At 42.6% G+C, this 20,131-nt stretch overlaps 1 protein-coding gene across 50 annotated transcripts in view; it reads right to left on the minus strand.

Annotated features, from left to right (window-relative positions):
- Window positions 1-20,131, minus strand: part of ADGRL3 (adhesion G protein-coupled receptor L3) — a 487,487-nt gene that overhangs the window by 79,324 nt on the left and 388,032 nt on the right. For 26 of the 50 annotated variants that reach the window (XM_086888929.1, XM_086888924.1, XM_086888917.1 and 23 more), the window contains one exon: window positions 11,766-11,951. In XM_086888929.1, coding sequence (XP_086745055.1) covers window positions 11,766-11,951 — 186 coding nt within the window. Of the gene's footprint in view, window positions 1-9,011; window positions 9,051-11,765; window positions 11,952-20,131 lie in introns of all 50 variants that reach the window. The other 24 variants (XM_086888938.1, XM_086888937.1, XM_086888933.1 and 21 more) reach the window with 1 other exon arrangement.

The raw sequence follows: 20,131 nt of genomic DNA on the forward strand, positions 1-20,131 counted from the left end.
GAGCTGAAGCATACCTCAACACCATGCACAGCACAGCACCAAACCAATGCTGTGGTTACTTGGACTTAATGACTAGACAGCACAAGCACACATGCACCAGGAGAAGGACAAAAGTAACTCAAATTAGATCAAGAGAAAGCTTTCATAAAGTAGAGCTTGCTTGTTTGTAGGCTAAGATCAAATGAAGGAAGAAGGGCATGACAGAAGGGAGCCAAGAAGGCAGACTTCCAATTTTTCTGTGCTGAGACACATAGCACAGCTTTATGCTCTCTGTGATATCAGGGTATCTATACATGCAAAGCCAAACCCTCTAATTACCAGCCTGTAAAGAGCAACCATTCTGGAGGTCACAGAATATTAGACACAGTGGACCTTTCATGTCCCCAGCAGTGACTACAACTGGACATGGAGAGAAGAGCAAGACCCTGCCGAGCACAAAAGACAAATCCCATGATGGTGACGCCTTTCATTATGTGGCTGTATAGAACCACAGGTTGTACGTTCAGTGCAAATAAATGTTAATAAATTGCAGAGGGAGGGTTCTCCCAAATAAGGGCATGTGCTCATGGTTTCTTGGTTCTATCCTGAGGTTACAAAAAGGAAACAAAATGTAAACCCTTGTTCGTAGACACTTACAAATTGGTATTAAAAGATGCATTGTAAAAAGGAAACTAATTAGAAGCCTTACAGTAATTATGCATTACTAAAAGGCCAGTTGTACATATCCCATTGATTTCCTTTGTGGCAGCTGCTACATTTCATTAAACTGAATTTTGCTTGCTAATTTATTTTTCTCTTCTCCCCCTCTAGAAATGTCTGTTCAGAGTACCTGGCTATGTGGCACAGTTTCAAACCTAGGACGTTTGAACTTTGTATATATACAGTGATGCCATATCACCATATGTGATATCTACTTATTTTTCTCTCACTATACAAACATCCAAGACACCACTCTTTGACAGAATCAGTTTCTGCAATATATAATCTCTCTTTAACTGGGTCTCAACACTGAAAATCACTAGGAGATGTTGTTACAGGTACTCAGCTCATTGCCAAATCTGGCACAGACAACAGAATGCTGTGGTACTTAAGGACAGCAACCCTAACCTTAGAAAACCAGCAGCTCTCCTAAACTGAGGACCTCTTTAAACCTTCATTGTTCATTTTGGCCCCTTGCTGAGCAGCTGATGGAAGATCAAAAATCTCAACAGACCTACAGCTGGAGAAAATACTGCCTTATGGCAAGTGAATACCAGCAGGTCCTACAGGGAATATTGGTTTAATCCTTCAGTTGAGTAATTTTCAAATATGCAGTTTGTCTTTCCTTGCAAAGGAGCATTTCAGGAAGAGACTGAACACACTGTACACTTTATTTAGCATGAAACTTACATCAAGGACTTACCTCCTATAGCAGCTTTGGGAGGGTGAGGACAGTGGCACAGGGCAATCAAGTACCACTTCTGCAATGGCATCTCTAATTAAAACATCTGAATTTTATAACTTCTAAAGCCCTGTCTCATACTGCTAACACTTCCTTGATCTCACAGGACTCTCATGCAGTGCACTTTCAAAAATTAGGATACAAGGAGCTACAGCCACGAAGCTTTGCATAGGTTGGCTAAAATCATGGTGCACCTAGAAAGCAGTGCTTTGGTACCCCTGTGCCAAAGGTGTTTTCCAGCACAGACTCTTCCAAAGAGGTTTGCTCACTCTTTCTGAGGACAGCCTGCAGAGTGCAATTTCACAGGCACAGCCTCAGGCTGTGCTTATGGCCTGAGCTTCTGGTCCTGCCTGAGGTCTCCCCATACTACTCCAAAACACATGCCTTGTCATTATTTGAAAAATGCAAACACGTAACTAGCCCACTTTATGTAACAGCTTGAGGTTTTATGGCAAATCAACAGAGAAAAAAAGCACAATATCCCTTTCAGGTCCACATTTCACAGTGCAAATGAAAAGCCCATAAGAGAGCAGATGCACTGACATGTTGATATGGTACAATGATCACAATGTTATGCTCTTTTTTCCCCTTTTCCAACTGGAAAACAGAGGTACTTGAAAAACGCTTACTTGTCTCCTTGCTCAAGAATAGCTGGTTTTGCTCTGTATTCATATTAAACACCCAGTGCTAAAACAAACCCTTTCCTCGGGCTATCAATATTTGCAAGCCTCCAAACTAATTGAGTTAAAGGCACAATCAATGCCATTGACGACAAGTTCTTCTGGCAAGTTCTGCTGGAAGTTGTTTGATTCTTGCCTCTGGCCAGAAAAAGCACCAGTACAAGAGAAACTCCCATTAACTCTGAATGTACCTGGTACAGTCAGAATGGGCCCTTTGGAGGAGAGGGCCAGCATGAAAGTATGGATGTGAGCACATAAATGTTTCTGGAAAAGTTACTGCATTGAAAGGGACCAGCTCAGGAAATGACATGTCTTTTTAGAATGGCAAATGAGCAGCACCTCAATCCCATGACACAGGGGTCATCAGTCAAATGATTGCACTCATCTGCTGTGTGGGACTTCAGGACAAAGAGAGATGCACATGCCATTTCTTCAGCTTCCTAAACAAGGAAAATGTCATTTGGCTACATGATGGCATTAAATCCTACTTCTTAGCTGAGAAATGCCCTCAAATCTGTCTGACAAGGCTCTTCACTCTTGGATGATTTTTTTGCCTTGCCATTTATTCTTTTGATTCAAAATCAAAATTTGTCCCTGGTCAAAGCATCAGTAAGCACAACGGAGACAATTTCTTACAGGGAAGCCCAGCCACTGTCTAATGTTTTTTAAAAAGCAACACAGTCATCACGAACTGTTGTAGCATTCAATGGAATGGACAAACATATTTAGACTGAAAGGAGCTGAGCCACAGGGAGTGCTTGAAAATAAATAAATAATTAGAATATCTACTGCTAATCTTTCTTCAGCCTTCAAAACTAAGCCCAGAAGCACTAGCTTACATCTGGTACCAGAGTGGTGATTGTCAACAGATGGTATCAGTTTTGGTGAACTGAGACAAAGCCTTCTACTCACAGCAAAGGCAAGAAGAGAACTTCCCATGATCATGCAGAAGAATTTCTAAAATTGCTCCGAAGATTGAGAGCAAATGCTCCCAAGAGGGAGCGTGCAACCCTCTCTCTTCAACTATACAGCAAATGTTTATGCTGTGGTTACAGGAACTGTAGTGTCTCAGAAATGGCCTGAATTCCAGCAGTGCTGAGAACTCACTGTAGTGAGAAGAAAGGCACTGACCTTTATTAAAATTAGGCCATCTACAAAATGCTTAACTATGGAATTAATGGTCTTTTACTAGGTATGCAAGGTTTGCAATCTTGGCCTTGAACTACCAATAATCTCCTAATGGGAGCATGCAAAAAATAATAGGCAATATGAGAAACAGAACAAGGTTACAAATTACAGGTTATGGTTTTGCTTTACTTACTATATGAGGAAGAATATTTTAAGGTCAGAAGGCATCTGTAGGACTGAAATGAAAGGAATTGATTGGGAAGAAGGAAATAACATACGATCTATTTCGTCTAATGAGATCTTCCCCACAGAATGAGCTGAAAACTGCATTTATGAATCATCTGTATTTGCTGCCCTACTGTTTGGGATTTGAAACCATACAAGCAACTGCTAGAGTAATTACACTGGGCAAGTGAGCAAGGCTGTAGCAAGAAAGGAAAATGGGCCACACATCAGAAATGCCTCTTTGACAGAATATCCACAGCCTTCAAGGAAACTCCTGGGGAGTCTGAGACTCATCCTTTCCTCCAGCGGTTCAAATCAAAGGGACACCTCCCGCTGCCCCCTATGGCAATTTATATTCAGACTTCTTACCAGTGACACCAGATACCAGGACTGACTCAGACTCAAGCAGAGAGTACACAGAGCAACATAGAAAACACTAGATTTTTTTTTTTTCTCAGTTTTGCCATGTGAGAACCTAACCATAGGTGTAGCTGAATTGTAGGTGGATGAACATGGGGTCACCTTCCTTTTTAACATTTACGCGATGAATTTTGGAGTCTGATTACAAACCCAAGGCTGCTGCTTTGATCCTCCTCTCCCCTAACAACAGGCTCACTGCAGTAGAAACGTGCAGGGTGAGGATTTCTAGTTTCACTCTTGCTGACACAAATCAAGTGCAGGTTTCTCAAGCTGTGAAGTATATTAAGTTCACAGAGTTTTAACAAAGGACTACCAAACCACAGAACCTCACTGCGAGTCACACTTCTTTCAGATGTCCTTTTAATTATATTAAATGAAAGTTTTAGGCACTTTGATACTGATGAGCAAACATCTCGGTGTCTTGAAAAAGCAGCTAAAAGTACTCCCTGTAGCTACAGTTAATATACAACATTGTATGCTCACTGCTAGCCAATTTATTCCAGCCACTTTAACAACGATACCTCGCCTGACAGGCTGTGCAGAATAGCATCAGGAGTCAAGCAATGCACAAATCATCAGAGAACTCTCAGAGTTGTTTGACACACACTGCAGAGCTCTTTGTCATACAGCCAATTAAGTGACCAAACAAGGAACTTGAAAACCTTCATTAATTTGCCTCTTTTTTATATAAATGGAGGTTAGAGTCTTTCTTGTCAGAGGGGCAACAATAACACAAGCAAATACGGCATAATTCAATTTGTGCTCCTTCTTAGAGCTGCAAGTTTCTTTCGTTTAGTCTTCACAGAAGTTGGGACCAATCATGCAAGCAAGAGAGAAGTAGGACAAACAGAATTAATCCACTTTAAATAGTACTGGCTAAGTCCCAGATGCACCTTTTATCTGATGAGAACTACTAGGTTAGCAAAGAAAAAAAATAAAAAAAAAAATAAAGTCTCTTCTGGTCAGGTTTAATGCCTTGAATCCTCTGAGGAAAGCCTCTCATTTTTTGCTTAGAGCAGCAATTCAAACAGCCTCTGTTTCAAGCAAGAAGTGTTCAGAAAACTTCCGGCAGAACCAGAAGGAGAACTCTGCAACCGCCTGTCTGCTACCAGGAGCCTGCCATCATCTCAGCACCAGCTCTGTGCGTGGCTCTGATGACACCTGCACCCAGAAACTCTTGTAATTACCAAGGAGCAGGTGGCACTTCCATAATCTTTGCCATATGCTGTCCAGACCAGTGCAGAATTTCAAAACAGTGCAAGCTGATTTACAGGGCAGCTCAGAGGATGGCAGGAACCAAGAGCAGCACACTCCATTAGACGAGGAAGATGCTGCAAAGGCAACCCTCTGCTGCCTCCTTCTACTCTTCCCACAAAGCTGCCATTCACACTGTCTGTCATATTCACCAGCCTCAGGCTTTAAAACCACTCAGACTGACGTTATAAAATTAACCAAAAGAATGGGAACCCTGTGAAATTTTAGTTTTCCAAGATCCTCATCCCAAATGCAACATGCAATTTCACATAGCTTCTGGTTTGGCGCTGCAGGGAAATTCATTGGCTTCCTGATGCCCCAGAGCTGCAGCCCACAAATCCACATGAAGCAAGCAGGTGAGCTCAGACTTTGCAGTCAGATGCATGTACATGATAAAAAGACTGCAAGCATGGGTGTGGTATGAACCTTCAATCAAACCTAGTGTTTCCAGCTACTAAATCAGCAAAATTCTCTAATTTTTTCCCCATGTTTAAGTTTTCTGTTTTAATACAGCCTCACTTACTACATTATGTGAGTACTTAGCCTTTATTTTTCCCCTTTACTACCCCACCTCAATTCCTAGAGGACAGGAGAATTGCATCCATGGCATTTTAAGTTGGGGAGCTGAGAAATATCAAGCACATGACACTTGCTGAGGGGCATGGAAGAAATCTGTGACACCAAACCCAGTTAAACAGTCCCCAAAGGCAAGTTTTGGCAACTGTGTAGAAAATCTCTGTTTTCTACATCTCCAGTACTTCAGTTTAAGGACAACAACTTTGGCAAAATGAACAAATATAAATTCTGAAAAAATTAAAGAAAATTCATACCATACTTACATCAGAGACCAGCCACCAAACCAAGCTATGCTAATTAAATGTGTCACCCATTGTGACTCATTCTCCCACATGATGACTTTCCCATCCCTTTCCCAAAATGGAGTGCAAAAACTTCAGAAAGTGGACATAGGAGATGTAGATCTCTGCTCTCTAAAAGGCCACCCTCTTTTCTAACAGAGCACCTTGCTGAGACCACTCTGTCACCTTTATATACACCTTAGTCAGCTCAGTCTCAGCTGACTATTAATTAGTATCACAAATTAAAACCCACTTAGCAGTCTCTTAATTATCACCATGACTGAAAATTCTTGCAGCAACTGTCCAGTCATTATATTAATATGTATTCATTGTGCCACCTGCTGGGTTGGTTCTTGCTGGATTTTTGAGACAAAGAAAGATCGTTTACCACATTTGAAACTAAAGAAGCAGCATTTGTAACCTCTATCTTAGTAAATAAAATCCCTAAGCTTTTAGCTCAACAAATATTGTGAAAGTAAAAAAATTAAATCCATGCTTGTTTCAAAGGTACCCAAAGAGATGAGGTGATAATCTGATAATGCATTCCCAGTTCTATGTTTGAATAACGTGCAAAAAAATTTCTCCATCTACTTTGTATATTTATTTATAATAATTTATTTTGGGCTTAAGAGGACTTTATACACCAGTCGCTACTGGGGCTCTGTCATGGCTACTTAGACTGGTTAGCTCAAAGAAAACAGTAAGGCTGACTTTAGCAATTATTATCTTTTCAGGTCACCCTCCTCCTTCCAAAAAAACCACCTTTCCTCAACAGCACTTTTGATATTCACTATGAACATCTCTTGCATTAACTTCACACTGCGCCTCCCTTTGTCTAGGGAACACAGACTTAAAGATACACTTCCAGCCCTCTGAGCCAAACTGAGCCAGGGATGCTCTCCACAATAATGGGATCAGCATGAGGACACCATGTCAGCAAAGTTGAACACTCTATTTCTCTGCCATCAAGGCCATATGTCCCAGTGACTCCCCATGTTCCACTGACTTTACCAAACCAGGGTGCCACCACTCAAGATCTGTTGAAAAATCCCTGCTTAATTCCCTCAGCCAGCCCAGACATTTCACTTCCTGGTAAAGGATGAGTAGCCTGTAACAGGACTATCTGCAGCCACATCGAATTGCTATTACAGACAACCTCTCCATGACTAGATTTTTTGATGACTTTAGCCACACAATTTTCTAAATGGAAGCATACTGTATGAAAATGTGTCCAGACACATTACTTTACCTCCATACAGTACAAAGCAGAGCTGGAAAGGTTCAATTAGGTCATCTAATTCATTCTTCAAGCCCTCTTTTACAGGACTGTCCTCTTCAATATACGTACCAGATTTGTCCATATCCATACTTAACAGCTCAAGCAATGAGCTTTCATCAGTTTTCATCTACTGAAGAAGTAGGTGTGTGATTAATGTTTAAACACGCAAGCAACCTTTCCAAGTGAAAGGAAAGGAGTCCTTGAAATTAAGGGTAAGCTTAAGTTTTTGCAGAGTATTCAGGCTTCATTCTATCAAGGCCAAGCTCTCTGTAGGGTATATTAAACTCACCAATCACTACTGTTTGAATAAAGACAGAAGAGCAGGAGCATGCACAGACTCTGTGGAAAATGTCTGTGCAGCCAGTGGAAAGCACAACTATGGATCAGGTAGCACCCAGTGTCCCCAGCAGGACTGTGCAGCCCTGGCAGAGTCAAAGCAGTTTCACCACGTTTCCAGTGGTAGCAGTACACAAGGTAGCTAGCTTGGGAGTGAGCACCACAGTGTAAACTCTCCTAAATTCCTTCAAATGCCTGCTGGCTGCTTTCTCTGGGATCCCAGACAAGGGATGTGTAACTCCTAACTCATCTTTACCCATCATTAATGTACATGGAAGGGAAAAGGTGACTTTCTCTAGTGACATTTTCCAGAGGGAAGGCAGCCTACCAGCACAGAGGGGTACTGTTTTATTTCTAACGCCCTAGAAGTCCAGACCATCTAATCCCATTCGCTAAATTAAATATGTGTTCACAAAGTGAGTTAGCACTGACTGTAGGAAGTGGAATTTTGCAGGAAAATGCAGGTACAGACAGCCCCCTCCAGAAACATAAGAGTTCATTTATGCATTACACATATACATATAAATAATGATCAACCACCCATAAGAACAATATCAACATTCACAAGCACAAGACAGAGATTAGAAGGTAAAACATTCACATTTCTTAAACCTACAGTATACAAAACAGATTTATATATAAAAAAAACCAAAAAAACAAATACTGGAGCAAATGCTATAAGGCAAGGTGACAGGATTAGTGAAACAACCTGAGGTCCCACTCCTGAAAAGCCCACAAGTGTGATATTTCCAGAATGCTGGAGCTTGACTTTGTTCACATCAAACACAACATAATAAGCCTGTGAAAGTCAGGCCAGACCTGGGTAACTTCACGGGATGTTATATTCATTACTCTGTGCATTGTTTGCAGCACTCTCCTCCTTCCAACATCTCTCTGAGACACCCTGCATTTCATTACAATCCTACCTCCTCCCTCATGACCAGTGTTGCCATTTTGAATTGTTTCTAAATCTGAAAGTGTAGAAGGGGAAGAAGGAAAGCTAAGGAAATGCAGGTGGCAGTAACGTGAGTGATATGCTGTAAGTAAAATCTTGTTGGTCTGGAGACACCTCTGTGAGCAGCAGTTTTGCATTCTTTACTTGAACATCTCCATACTGTTCTGCTCATTCAGATGGCTGGATGAATCTTGTCAGATCTCTCTTGTGTTTTTTTCTACTCTCTGGTTCTGAGATTTTGTCCCAATTTTTTTTCAAGTCAGAGAGAAATGGGAGAGGTCAGTGAGATAAAAAATGACATTATTATCCTGTAACCTTAACCTTAGAACTTGCTGCCACAAAGGTGGTAATAATCAGATTATTCACAGAGACAAGACCCACTTCACAGTCATTCAGTCAAACAACTGGACACGTGTATTAAAAACACAAGAAATACCTGGACATAGGCCCTGCAAGAGCGCTCCCTTTTCTGAAGCTGAGTCCATAAAGAGAGCAGATTAAAGACGGAATAGAAAAAACAAGTTAGTGACAGAACAAGGGGAAAAAAAAAAATGAAGAAAATGCCTGTGAAAAAACCCTCATTTCTCTCTTAAACAGCTCCTGGAAAACCAACCAAACTGAAGGAGTGAGCGTGAGTTAGACAGCAGTGGAAAACTGGAAGACTCCAGTTTTGGAAACTCCAGAAATGTGGGTTAGTCCTTTTTCAGTGAAGTCCGGCACAGACTGGCAACTTTGCAAGAGCAGCTGTTACATGGTAGAAGACATTGAAGTCTAGTAGAGATACTCTAGAGATGATGTTTTCCTTACAGCTTGGAGATCACACATGACATTTCCATGTCAAACAAGGCTGAAAAGGATGAGGCTGATGGTTATTTGTGTAAGAGGAGCACGGGCTCTGCAGCCAGACAGTGTTGATGCCACAGTGAAATATAACCAAGCTTCAGATAAGCAGGACCAACCCCAGAAAGACGTGTGCAGGACCGCATCCTGATAGAGCCTGGACCTGTATGGACCCATCCTGACAGACCTGGGGCTTGGCAGGCAGTCTGCAGCAGTGAGCTGGAATTGGTGAGCTCTGCATCACTGCAACAAAAGCTCACAAAACCCGGCTGCTCAGAGCACTGGCTTGGCTGGGTTTGTTTTTGCTGATGTGCCTGGTTGGAAATTGCACATCAACAGAGATTCAGGGCAACTTGTGCTCTCAACACACAGCAGTGCAATCCCATTAGTACAGCTGAGAGCCAAATTTGTCCTCAAGAGTTTTAAGGCTCTGAAATAAACAAAATACACCCAGGTATCATGCAATGCCTAATTTCAATTTCTAATTCATCAATTTGAAACCGTAAAAATCTTCCTCTGGGTAAATCTGGCCAGTACGAAGACTTTACAGAAACAAATGGAGATCAAAGAAAGCCTTGCTGAAAATTACAGAGCTATCCACTCGGGGGTCTTCCCAGTCTGAAATGGAACAATTATCACCTTAATTAAGCTTGATCCAGTGGAAAGCATAAAGCTTTTAGTGACAGAAAAGTGGTTTCTGAAAGATGATGGCTTTTAAAAATTCTGATTATGCCAGTTTATTTCAATTCATTGTACATCAGCTTGTAAAAAAAACCCCAGTACAAAACAGCACAGGTGATTACTTTCAGATCCCCAGCACATTTCCTTTAATGATTAAAAGAATATTTAATGGCTATGGCTAGTGCTTACTTTATTTCTTCTTTCTGACTAAAGAGCACTAAACAAAACTCTTTGCAAATTACTTTTTTCTCTTTTCTTTTTTATTTTTTTTTTAAATACTGTTGATCAGTGAAGGGGAAAATGGAGCAGTAACTCTGCTGCCTTTTGTTTGCCCAATACTACTTCCAAGTTGAATTCATGCATTCTTAAATGAACACAGAACAGTTGCTCTTCTAAAGAATTAAGTGGGGAATGAGAGCAAGTAAATTACTGAGCCTGTCATTTGGATCACTGACTCGCATCACTGTTTTGCAGGACTTCACATGGTTCAGAATTTTAATGTGGAATGCAATTGATTTGTATGAGTTGCTTGTGCAAAGCTGATGGCAGGGGAAAGAAACCTGCAGTGGGGACTCCAGGAGTGACAGCTGAGCCGAGCAGCTCTGCCTTGTCCAGTCTTCCCCTCCCCTCAGTAACTCATTCCTGCCCCCATGATACAACCCCATTTCATGTAATTGAAACAAATATCATAAGGTGAGATAAAAACAAAGATGAAAAGTATGTGCTTGCAAAGCTGAATTGACAAAATGTCGGGTGTGGCTGGGACGCATCCAGAAGAGCAAGCAGACTACAACCATGAAACCCGTTAGTAGGTGACATTAATTGCTGGCTTTACCTAATATTGTCAGACATCACTATCATTTCAAGAACCGTGGTGTGATTATAACAAGTAATGTTATGCTGATGTAACAGTTAATATAATTATTACCTACATTGTTATAAAATGGCTGGAAGCAGCACTAATTAAAAGCATCAGGATAACCCAATTCACAGCACATGCAAAGCACATGAGATGCAGAAGTTCAGCTCCCATGCGACTGAAATCTCAAGCAATCCCGAAGCTCTTAGCATTTAAAACAGCATCAGTGTACAATTATAACTTGCAAGAAAAGAGACCAAATTACTTCTCTGAAAAGCATTTCTCTTCATAAACACCAAAGAAGGTACAGGTTTAGCTGGGATCACTTATTCCCCATATAATCTTGGGACCAAGTTCTGTTCATGCTTACATGAATGCCAGAACTGTCAGAGTCTGCTATGCATCTGAGAACAAAATTCTGCGTCGTATTTTAACAGGGTGGCCAATATAACCGTGTGCTCATAGTCACCAGGGTCCAACTGTTCCTTGTCCTGACAGCCAGGCCCCCGTCAGAATTCCTAGGTAGCTCCTATCCCATGTGTTTACATGAGATTCAGTGAGGGCCTCTCACTAAGGAAACCTTCACCTTTAAATGCATTCTTACAGAGTCCACAGCTCATATTTTCTCCCACAGCTGGCAACTCCTAGCACCTTTAGCGCTACCTAGCAATTCCTCTCGCTTCCAGAAATGACAAAAGGACTAATAATTCTTCTTGAACAGTGGGCACAGAAGCCACGCTGTTGCGACGCAGTTAAGGTGCTTTTGGGCTAAGCAGCAGGCCATGGCCGGCAGGGCCCCGTGGCTCTCACCTTGTTCAAGCTGCGCGCGGCGCTGTCCTTCCCGCCGGGAGTCAGGTTGCGGAGCTGCACGTCCAGCAGGTTGACGAGCTGGACCATGGCGGACACGGAGTAGGCGATGTCACCGGCGTACAGGTGGCTCCTGGTGTGCTCCGCCAGCTCCCGCGCGATGTTGGCGGCCATCTCCCCCGACCTCATCTGCGGGCGAGAAAGCAGAGGGAAAGGTTGTCCCCAGCTGCCAGTGAGATGTCACTCCAGTGCCTTCCCACCCCACGGCGTTAACCAGGTCAACTCCCCTCAAGAAGAAGAAGAAGAAAAGAGATGAAGAAGAGAAGGAAGGAGGAATAGAAGCATTTCCCAAGAAGTCAACTACGAGAGTATTTGTGGTTTGATCATGAATAGTTTTTTGAGTATGGTTTTTCCACTCAACTATGGTGGCTTCAACAATTTCTTCTCACTGGGCACTGTTTTCCATGGGATTTCCATGCTAAGGAGGGTTTTAATTTAATAATTTAATTTAATAATAGCTTGTCCCCTTGGCTTGCTGTGCCACTTGAAAAAAAAAACCAAACCATGTAAGTAGCCTCTCCTGTCAAGAAAAAGCAGCTTCTGATTCCAGAAGTTTATGTGATAGCGAAGAGATGATTTCTATTACAACTTCTGCACAGCTCTTGTAAAAGGAGCAACAATAGGTGACATAACCCAGAAAAAACAGAGAAAAAAGTTCACAATTTCCATCTTATTGATTTAATAATCAGGTGCTAATTTATCACTTAGTATCACTTGCCACATTAGCCACTGAAAATGACGCCAGTGACTCTGAGCACATGTAAAAACATCCATCTAGAGCAAAAGGCTCAAGCAGAGGCCCCCCAGAAGCAAAAAGCCAGCCCATTGGTTGGCTGAATCTTCTACTAAAACACTTGTATCATCTAGTTGAGTCACAACACTCACAAATAACCTGCAGGGAAATTCACTGTATAATTATTTGGGAAACTGTCACTTTTTCCCTGTGGCTTTTTTCCCCCCGTTCTTGCTCTGTTTTTGTTCTCCCTGGTACTCCTTTCCTCTCCTGTGCCATGGGGATTTGGGACAGGGCAGCTGGCCCCATCTCCTTTTCATGAGCAGCCCACTACAAAAACCACTGCAGGTTGCTGGTCTTTTATTCATTATCTACCAGTCTGTGATCTGGAATGCAAATCCATGTGGAATATGCCTGGGACAAGGAGAAATTATACAGGATGACACATAAATGAATGTCCCACTTCTCTGTCAGGCTCAATGGCAAACTCTGCGGGGTTCTTCCTATGAATTTTCAATTGTCTTATCTACCAACAGCTAGAAATCAGATATTTCTCTTGTTCCCTCACTTTCTGGTGCTTATTATAAAAGCAAGATTCTAGGGAAAGATTATAGGCTGAGCTTCTACCTCTCTGTAAATCAATTAGCCGAGTTAAAAATGAATAACTTACTTCCATCAATTTGACAGCAAAAGCCAATCTGATTTAATGAAATCTAACTCAAGATGTTCATATGCTCGTCTTCAGAGAATTAACGCATATGATGATACAGAGAAGATAAATAAAGGAGATAATATGTTGTTCTTCCCATTAGAGCAATGATAAGATATATTCAAAAACTGAATTATTTCTTTCTTGTTACACAGAAGACTAATGCCATAGAAACCAGCTCCTACTCTTACAGCTGTCTGCTCTCCTAAGCCACGCATCAGCACAGAGGCTGTATTTTGACCTCTGCTGTTGGCTCTCAGAACTTGAAAGAATGACTGCATCAAATCCCTTTACATAAAGAAATAAATTTCAACATTTTCCTGCAGCTTATTGCTGGAGCTTAGCATGGATCACAACACACTGTGTTTGTGTAAGCTCTGCAGAAAACTGCGGGAATTCAAGATATTTTTTACAGATACATCAGAGAAAAACCAAAAACCCTGCTACCCAATATTTGATGCTCACACTTTCCCTTGCACCACACACCTATGCAAACCTCACACTTAAGAGAAAATTGCTCAGCTGCTCCAAAGGCAAACACAAGAATTTGCTGTCCCTGCAGGCTGCTGCCATTCCTATCTCTGTGTAAAAGTGATGCAGGCAGGTCACTAATTAACCCTTTTCCTTTTCTTTTGGACTGATCCTAAAACTGCAAATCTGAGGAATTATACTGTGGCCACATAAACAACACAAAAAATAGGCAGCAATGGAAGAAATGCCTGAGAAAAAAACAAGGCAGACTAAAGCTCAGGCTCTGTGAACTCCTGGGACAGAAAAGTATTTACCCAAAGTTATCTCACACACCCAGGTTTCCTGAGAACACAGATGTGCCATTCTTCTGGGAAAACGTTTTTGGCTGGCAGGTAATGAAACTACGTCCTAGCACTGACAATTCCACACCTACACACGGTCACACAGAATGTGCAGCTACAAGTCACTACAGCAGTGCTGAGACACTCTTTACACTCTGGCCCCACACATGAGAGGGGTGTCCAGAATGATGGCTGTGAGACACGCTAATGCAGATTTCCCTGGTTCTTTTCAGCTTTTTCCACTGAAATTCAAGTGTTTCCTATGCAGTGCTGTCAAACCCAACTTCTCTTATGAGTCCCAAATGCTGCCTGAATATTCCAGGGCTAAGATAAGTATCTGGTCTCTTATAACAACAGGACTGACCCTTCTTTTTTGTTTTTGTTTTTTTTTTTTTTTTGTTAAGTCTACATAATGCTCAGCAGAGCTTACTGCTGCCCAAGAGGATGCATTACTAACTTGCTTCCTTTCTATAAATTACTTCTCCACATCTTTCTCTTCATTATTGCTGCATGAAAGATGAGCTCTTTCTGTTATTTCTTCCAAAACATGTAATACTCTTTAACCTAAACACTGACATAGCTACATAGGAATACAGGAATAACCCCTGGAGGTTCTCCATGGCTAAAGCTGATATTCAGAGGCAAGTAAGAACTAGGGAAAAAATGTGTAAGAAACTGACCTTTCTACTGGGAGGCTTGAGAACAATAAAAGGAATTAAAAGCAATGTATCTCTCCCTGATATAAGATTACTTTTTCACATTTTCTACCTTGATTATGAAAAAATTAAATTTAAAAACTAAATAGGATTATGGGATAAAAGAAAACATTCTGTTCAAATCAAATTTGAAACCAAATTTTTGGTTTCTGTTGTTTTTTGGCCTGTTGTTTTTTTACCTTTTACAAACTGATTAAAACCAGTCTCAGAATGCTAATATGAAGGAGTGAAAACATGTTTCTTGCCAACAATGCCAACACATAAAACACAGTTTGACAGGTCTGCCAAAAAAATTGCCCCCCTCTTCCATTTGGGACGACAGGATTCAGGCCAGATTTACAAATGATCATTGGCACACCTGAAATCCCTTTGTGGAACACTCTGCTAACATTTACGTTTGTGCCACTATCTTGCACCTTCTTATGACTGAAAAGACTGTGAAATAATAGTTTTTGGAGTATTCTCTGTATTCTCTCATATATGCCAACAAACTGAAGCAGGGAGTTTTGTCTGGAAAGACGAAGAAAGACCCTCTCTCAGCAGTGCTCACTATTTCAGCCCTACCTTTCACACAGGAAACCCAACTGCAGAAGAGGACAGTAGAATAAAAGTGAGAGAAATTAAAAAAAAAAAAAAAAAAAAGTATTTAGGGAGGAAAATTTAGAAGAAATAAGAAATATGCTGAGAAAGGAGCAAATAAACTAAAACACCAGTAGGCATAAAGGCAAAAGTATTCTCCTGCAGCTTTCTGAAGAGGCAAACTGACATAAAAAATAAAAAGATGGCATGACAGACTGAACTAGGATTTTTAAAAACAGTAATGTACGGATGGACTGGTCAGCTGGAAAGACCACGAAGTTGATGCTATTTTCTGGAGGAACAAACACCTGACAGGTTTCACCAGGCACCATTAGCTGCCAGCACTCAGGTAGCAAGGCTGTAAGAGGGGCTGTGAGCTAACTTCTGACACTGCAAAGCCTTCATGGCATTTTTCCTTCCCTGGCAGGAATTTCAATATACATGTGTGCATTCACACAAAAGAGTCAGAGCATATCTATCATCCCTTCCTTTTTTTTTTTTCCTTTTCTTTTTTTTCTGAATCACAGAATCATTTAGGTTGGAAAAAACCTCTAAGATGATAAAGTCCAACCTATGACCAAACACCAAAATGTCAGCTAGACCATGGCATTGAGTACCACATCCAGCCTTTCCTGAAACACTTCCAGACACAGTGACTCCACCACCTCCCTGGGCAGCCCAATACAGTGCCCAATCATCCTTTCTGTGAAGAAATGCCTCCTGATGCAAAAAGCTAAACCTCCCCTGGCACAGCTTGTGTCCTCTTGTCCTTTTGCCAGCTGCCTGGGAGAAGAGACAATGCTGTCCATAGAATACAGCTGACCTAAAGAACACTGAAAAAGTGGCTTTGAAACATGGTATTCAACCAAGTTAAAAGGCATTTAATGACCCTTTAATAAGCCATCCTCTGTGTCATCTGCCCCATCCAATTCATGATGGTGCTCTGAAAACAGCCCAAAGCAATTTGGATGGAAGATTTCATCATGCTCTCATCAGGACTGCACCTGCACCCTCACACCTGGACACGATGAAGTGGGGATGTCCTCCACAAAACCACACTCTCCCTGAAACACACACCCAAGCAGATCTGCAAGAGCTCAGGAAGGTGCTATAAATCCTAAGGTTCACCTGCTCTTTGGGAGTTCATGGTCCAGGCCACTCAGGAGGGCATGGGTGGCACGTGCTTTAGATTTACAGATTGAGGCTTTTTGTGCATTTGTGAAGGGCATAAATTTTTCTGTTCCACTACAAAAGAGGCTTCCTCTCTTCCAGAGGCCTGAAGCTTAGCATAGCAGTGCCTGTCCTCCCAGACAGCATCCACAGCTGAAAGCTGCAGCAAGGAAGAGATGTCTTCAGGCAAGTCACACACTGAGCTAAGGATGGCACTGATGAAAGCAAGAGGCAAAACAAACAGGCTGAGACTGATCGTGTGACCTCATGATCAGGATGATGCAATGTATCCAAAGCTGACCTTTTTGCTTCCTGTTACTGCTTGACTCTAGAAATAACCCAGGTAGCAGTGCATAATTCAATCACACTGGCAAGTTTATTCTCCCAGTCCGTTACGAGGGCATGGTAGGCACCAACAATAAAGTTAAAGTAAATGTCAGGAGGCCAGTGAATTACTGAGGAGAACATTTGTTCTGATCTTCCATCAAGCACAATAACTCTAATGGAAGCTAGAAAAAGGCTGTAAAACCTAATACCGTGATGCAAGCAGGCAAACACCCAATCTACAGTCTGAGCACAGCAGGAGAAAGAGAAGAAGTAAGTAATCATTCTTACTTCACTACACAGATATGAAAGTGAGCACAGCATTTCCCTACCATCTTTTCTGGCTTGGCTGAAGTCCCTCCAGGGGACCCATCACCGTTCTTCATGAGCAGTTTGGATCCAGCAGATGACAGATTTTTGGGAGACAAAGCAGATTAGGGACGAAGACACGCTGAGCAGGTATGAATGCTGGCTGACAAGAAAAGTATTTTTACCCATTTTGTCAGCTGTGCTGCAGCTGCAGTGGGCTGAGTGACCAGGAGAGCTGGGGATGCAGGAGGGCTGAGCTGCAGGGTGTAACCAGCCCTGCCCTCACAGCACAGCTGGCATACTGCTCCCTCTAGCTGTCCCCACAGCAGCAAGACGAGAAGCTGGTTTGATTTAGAGGAGGAAGGCTCCTTTTTCATCTTCAGAGAGGTGCTGGAGCAAATCTGCAAGCTTTGGGAAGTATCCCATCCACAGCAGGGATGTTAGAAACCAGTGGTTGATTTATAGATGAATCAGTCTCCATCTTTAAGTGCAGTGAGTGATGATTTTCAAGCCTCTTGCTTGAGCAGGGAAACCAAATGGCTATTGGTTATTTCATAAGTAATTTAAAACTGTATTTACTGTAAGGAGCCTACTGAATCTTAAAGGCAGGACATACCCATGTGCCAAAAGATGAGCTGGTGGGGAATAAGACTAACCTGGCTGAACAGAGAGCTTTGGCTGGAGTAAGAAAAAAAATAAAAAAAAATCAGGAGAGCTTATGGCCTCTGGAAAAAGGGCAGGTAACTCAGGAGGACTACAAGCATGTTGTGAGGTTATACAGGGAGAAAATTAGCAGGACTAAAGCTCAACTAGAACTTTACCTATCTGCTGCCAAAAAAAAGACAATAAAAGATGTTTCTCTAGATATACTTATGACAAAAGGTGAGCTATGGAGAATCTCCATTGGATATGGGGGAAATACAGTGACGAAGAATGAGGAAACAGTTGAGGTGGTAGTTAATGCCTTCTTTGGCTCAGTCTTTTACAGCAAGACCCATTGTCCTCAAGGTACCCGGCACCCTGGAAGATGGGGATGAGACGCAGAAGAAAACCCCCACAACCCAGGAAAAAAAGGGAAAGTGACATGATAGATCATTTACACATCCCCAGGTCCGTAGGGCTGGATGAGATCCACCCAAGGGCACTGATGGAACTGGCAGAAGATCTTACTGAGCCACTTTCCATCACTTATCAGTAGTCCTGGCTAACTAGGGGTGTCCTAGTGGGCTGGAAGTGGAAAATGTGATGCAATATCATGGAGCATCATACTGAGTGCCCCCTCACGTGGCATGTGCAGGATCTGGACAGGCTGGATCGGTGGGCCAAGGCCAATGGTACAAGGTTCAATAAGGCCAAGTGCAGGTCGTGCCCTTGGCTCACAACAACTCCATTTAGCACTGCAGGCTGGGGAAGGGCAACAGGAAAGCTGCTCAGCATAAAACATGAGCCAGCTGTGCCCAGGGCGCCAAGAAGGCCAATGGCATCCTGGCCTGGATCAGCAACAGTGTGGCCAGCAGGAGCAGGGCAGGGATTGTCCCTCTGTACTCAGCACTGGCACCTGGAGTGCTGTGTCCAGTTCTGGGCCCCTCACTGCAAAGAAGGACACTGAGGTGCTGGAGTGAGTCCAGAGAAGGGCAACAGAACTGGGGAAAGGTCTGGAGCACAAGGCTTAAGAGCAGCTGCTCAGGCAGCTGAGGGTGTTTAGCCTGGAGAAAAGGAGGCTCAGGGGGACCTTACCCCTCTTTACAACTACTTGAAAGGAGGTTGTAGCAAGGTGGGTGTCATTCTCTTCTCTTGGTAATAAATGATAGGACAAAAAGAAATCACCTGAGTTTGCACCAGGGAAGGTTTATATTGGGTATTAGGAAAAGTGGTCAAGTATTGGAACGGACTGCCCAGGGAAGCGGTTGAGTCGCTATTCCTGGAGGGATTTAAAAGACATGTAGACATGGCATTTAGGGACATGGATTAGTGGTGCATGTGGCAGTGCTGGGTGAATGGTTGGACCCAATGATCTTAGAGGTCTTTTTCAATATAAATGTTTCAATGATTGCAACCCCCAACACAAACCCCTGGGCGAGCCCTGCAAGCCTTTCCCCTCAAAAGTCACTCCTGAAGAGTCTTGATGTTTTGTAACAGCTGTCATTGAGGTTGGGTCACGTATCTCAAGATCCTAATGAATTCCCACTCAGGCAAAAAGCTTAGATCCAGGGCCATCCCATAGCTTCCTCAAGTCCTTCTAGCGACTGGTAGAAGGCATTCAATGCTGAACATAACTAAATTCCCTCAGGAAAAAAAAATATAAAAAAATCTAGTTCCAGTTGTAACCTGCTGGGCATTTCTGAAAACTTGCCTGTTCAATTTTAGCCTGCTTTGAAAGCACGTAACAAATTAAATGGGGTTCATTTGTTACGCAAATGATAGCTAGGGTTTCAAATAAAAAAAGCCTAACCTTGATGGAGATTTCATCAGTGCAGGCTATTATTTCCCTCTGCTAATGGCTAACGGCCTAGTCATCTTCACCGAGCAGCAAGAGGTCTCCCAGCTGCCTGAGTGAATTATGGCTGGAGTAAGTAATATTAACCCCTCCAGGGTAAGTATGTAGGTCATAAAACAAGAGCTGCACACAGCTGCTAATGCCAGCAAAGGCAGCCTGTACTCATCAGCTCGCTGGGCGTACGGCAGGAGAGGGACGGAAGGACCACGGGCTTTGCAGTGGCTGTGCTGTATCACATCATGTTAACTGACATTCTCCTTTGTGCAGGGATGGGTATAAGCATGGATATAAGGTTGTTAGGCCTCTCTTTAGACGGGGGTAGAGGGGAAAATGTCCAAGAGTCTTGTCTGTGGGGTGACCCCATCCCACTGACCAGTGAGCAGCGGCTCTTTGGGAGCTCTGTCTCACTGTTGTGCGGCAGCACAGCTCAGCTGCAACGCCAGGACCCGCTCACTCTGGC

The sequence above is a fragment of the Cyanistes caeruleus genome, chromosome 5 (genome assembly GCF_971803275.1).
Source record: "Cyanistes caeruleus chromosome 5, bCyaCae1.hap1.1, whole genome shotgun sequence".
NCBI lineage: Eukaryota > Metazoa > Chordata > Aves > Passeriformes > Paridae > Cyanistes > Cyanistes caeruleus.